The 2,595-nt window shown below is 51.2% G+C and overlaps 1 protein-coding gene across 1 annotated transcript; it reads left to right on the plus strand.

The window, feature by feature from the left end:
• On the plus strand, positions 1-1,445 carry CMT1_1 (Alpha-1,3-mannosyltransferase; the record flags this gene model as incomplete). Its single annotated transcript, XM_031151352.1, has 3 exons — positions 1-582; positions 657-745; positions 797-1,445. 3 exons carry the CDS (start codon positions 1-3, stop codon positions 1,443-1,445), a joined length of 1,320 nt encoding a protein of 439 aa, XP_031003388.1.
• Positions 1,446-2,595: the final 1,150 nt, after the last annotated feature.

Genomic DNA, 2,595 nt, shown 5'->3' on the forward strand with positions numbered 1-2,595 from the left:
ATGCTCTTCCGTCTTCGCTCCCTAAGACATTCCCTCCGCCCCCGGCTGGTTCTGCTTGCCCTCATCACTCTCACATTCCTGGACTTCCTGCTAAACACAAGCACGGCCCCGGGCCCCAAGCGGACATCAGAACTCTCCGCACCCCTAGCCAGAGAAAAGATATTCATCGTCTCCATCCAGCGGAACTCGGAATATATGCTCCGCCTATACTGGAACGCCGCTCTGCTCTCCCTCGTCTCGTTCCTGGGGCCTAAGAACGTCTTTGTGTCCATTCTGGAGTCGGGCAGTCTGGATGATACGAAGGGCGCTTTGAGGTATCTGGAAGAGGCTCTTAATGGCCTTGGGGTGGAAAATAGGATTGTGCTGGGGGAAACTATGCATGAGCAGATGGAGGGAACGAAGCACGTCCCGTTTGATAGAGAAGGGTGGATATACACCGGGCGAGAGGGTTTTGGGGACGGGGGGTGGGAGAAGAGACGAATTCCGCATCTAGCCAAGTTGAGGAACCAGGCTATGGAGCCTCTTTTCCAGGTCGAGACGAGATTTGATAAGGTGCTTTGGGTTAATGATGTTGTGTTTACGGTAAGTCACGTGGCGCTGCTTGGAACAGGGTGATGATGTGTGCTGGTGCTGGTGCTGGTGCTGACTGCAAGTAGAATGAAGATGTTGCGAGCTTGCTTTCAACAAGGGAGGGGGATTACGCTGCTGTTTGTGCGATGGATTTCTCGGGTAATGCTGATGCATAGTAAGTCCTTATAACCTCTAATTGATTACCACAACATTACTGACAACTTAGTTACGATACATTTGCGTTGCGGGATTCATCTGGTCTCAAAACAGGCTCAATCTACTACCCATACTTCCTCTCACGCCCCTCTCTGCAATCCCTCCTCTCACTCCAACCCGTCCCCCTGCAATCCTGCTGGAACGGACTCGTCTCCTTCGCCGCCGCTTCCTTCTACACGTACCCTCAATTAAAGTTCCGCGGCATCTCAGACTCTCTTGCAAACGAGCACTTGGAAGGTTCCGAATGCTGCCTCATTCATTCTGATAACCACAAGCTGCGCGACCAGAAAGGCGTGTGGATGAACCCTAATGTGCGCGTTACGTACAACGCATCGACGTACGTGAGGGTCAACCCGCAGGGACCGCTGCCGGAGAGTATCAGCGGGGACGAGAATATGAAGGGCGTGATTGAGGAGGTAAAGGGGGGTGCGTGGCCGAGGAAGTGGGAGCGCTGGACGGGGATGTGGGAAAATAGACGGGCGAGGTGGTTTGGGTTCGGCCGGGCTAGGTATTGGAGCGAGAACCAGGTGATCAAGATGAGGGTGAAGAAGTGGACGAGTCAGGGCAGAGAGAAAGGAGAGGAGGGGGAGGAGAATGGGCTGGAGTGTTTGGTTAATGAGATGCAGATTATGTTAGAACTTGGGTGGCAGCATGTCTGAAGCATTTCGCTTGCACAAGTATACCAAGGCTGGAACGTCATGTCAGAGAATTTAAACTATCTAAATATAGTAACGGCTAGATATCCATGCTTTAGATGGAGTAAAGGAGTCAAGGATAGCATCTCCGTGGCGTATAAATATTAATAGAAGAATAAATATTTAGAGAATCTAGTCCTTCATCTACATACTTATATACAGTACATGAATTTAACTAGCTGAAGTAGTTAATAAGCTGCCTCCTTCATCACCGCTGCGCATACCTCCTCAAAAATGCGTGCCGAAGTGATAGGAATTATAAGCTGAAGTCACAGCATCGAAGGCTTGCGAAAACATCCCATCCTGGACTGGGCCTCATCGTCATTTGACAGCCGATCTATCTCATGACACGGATACAACGACACGAAGTACACCATGCACCCGGTCCCCATCCAGCATATCCCATCCCATCCCATCACACAAAGCCGCAGACTCACTTACCCCATTCGCTCACACCGCCAAGCAGGAAATAGCATTAGCAGATATCGATATCGACATTAACCTCCATCCATCCATCCAACTCATTCTCAATATCATTCTCATTCTCGCTCCCATTCTAGAAGCAGCCCGGCTTCCAGCATCCGGGTAACAGGGTCTCCCCACCCGTTCCTCCCAGCACTAAACGGACCAACAGTGCAGCATCTGGTGTTCACTCAATAGCTCCGTGCTACAATGCTATGTCTATCTATCTACCTATCTGCATGCAGCGAGCCGTTCTTCGGGACTGTACTGTACCCCAGTAGATGGAGAAATCCGTGAATTTCCCATGCGTGGCCCAGCAGTGGTGAGAGTTAGAGTTTCTGTTTACGCACCCTAGATAGCGCGTGAGTACCTCTACTTGCTGACAAGCTCTTCGTTTCATTCCTGTTCCTGGGTCTTGTCTCGTCCCCAAGCTGTGGATTTATAGGAGAAGAGTTGGCTCCTGGCTGTGGATTTGGATTTGGATTGGGTTGGGTCAGGTCACCTGGATATGCAATGCGTGGAAACGTACATGATCTTGTGTCGCGCACGCACGCACGCACCCACCTACGGAGGCACAACACGCACCCGTGCCTGGATGGACCGTACCGTGTGGCAACCTTGCCAATAGACCGGTGGTGTACGGAGTAATGTT

Source organism: Lachnellula hyalina (assembly GCF_007821495.1).
Source record: "Lachnellula hyalina strain CBS 185.66 chromosome Unknown contig00124, whole genome shotgun sequence".
NCBI lineage: Eukaryota > Fungi > Ascomycota > Leotiomycetes > Helotiales > Lachnaceae > Lachnellula > Lachnellula hyalina.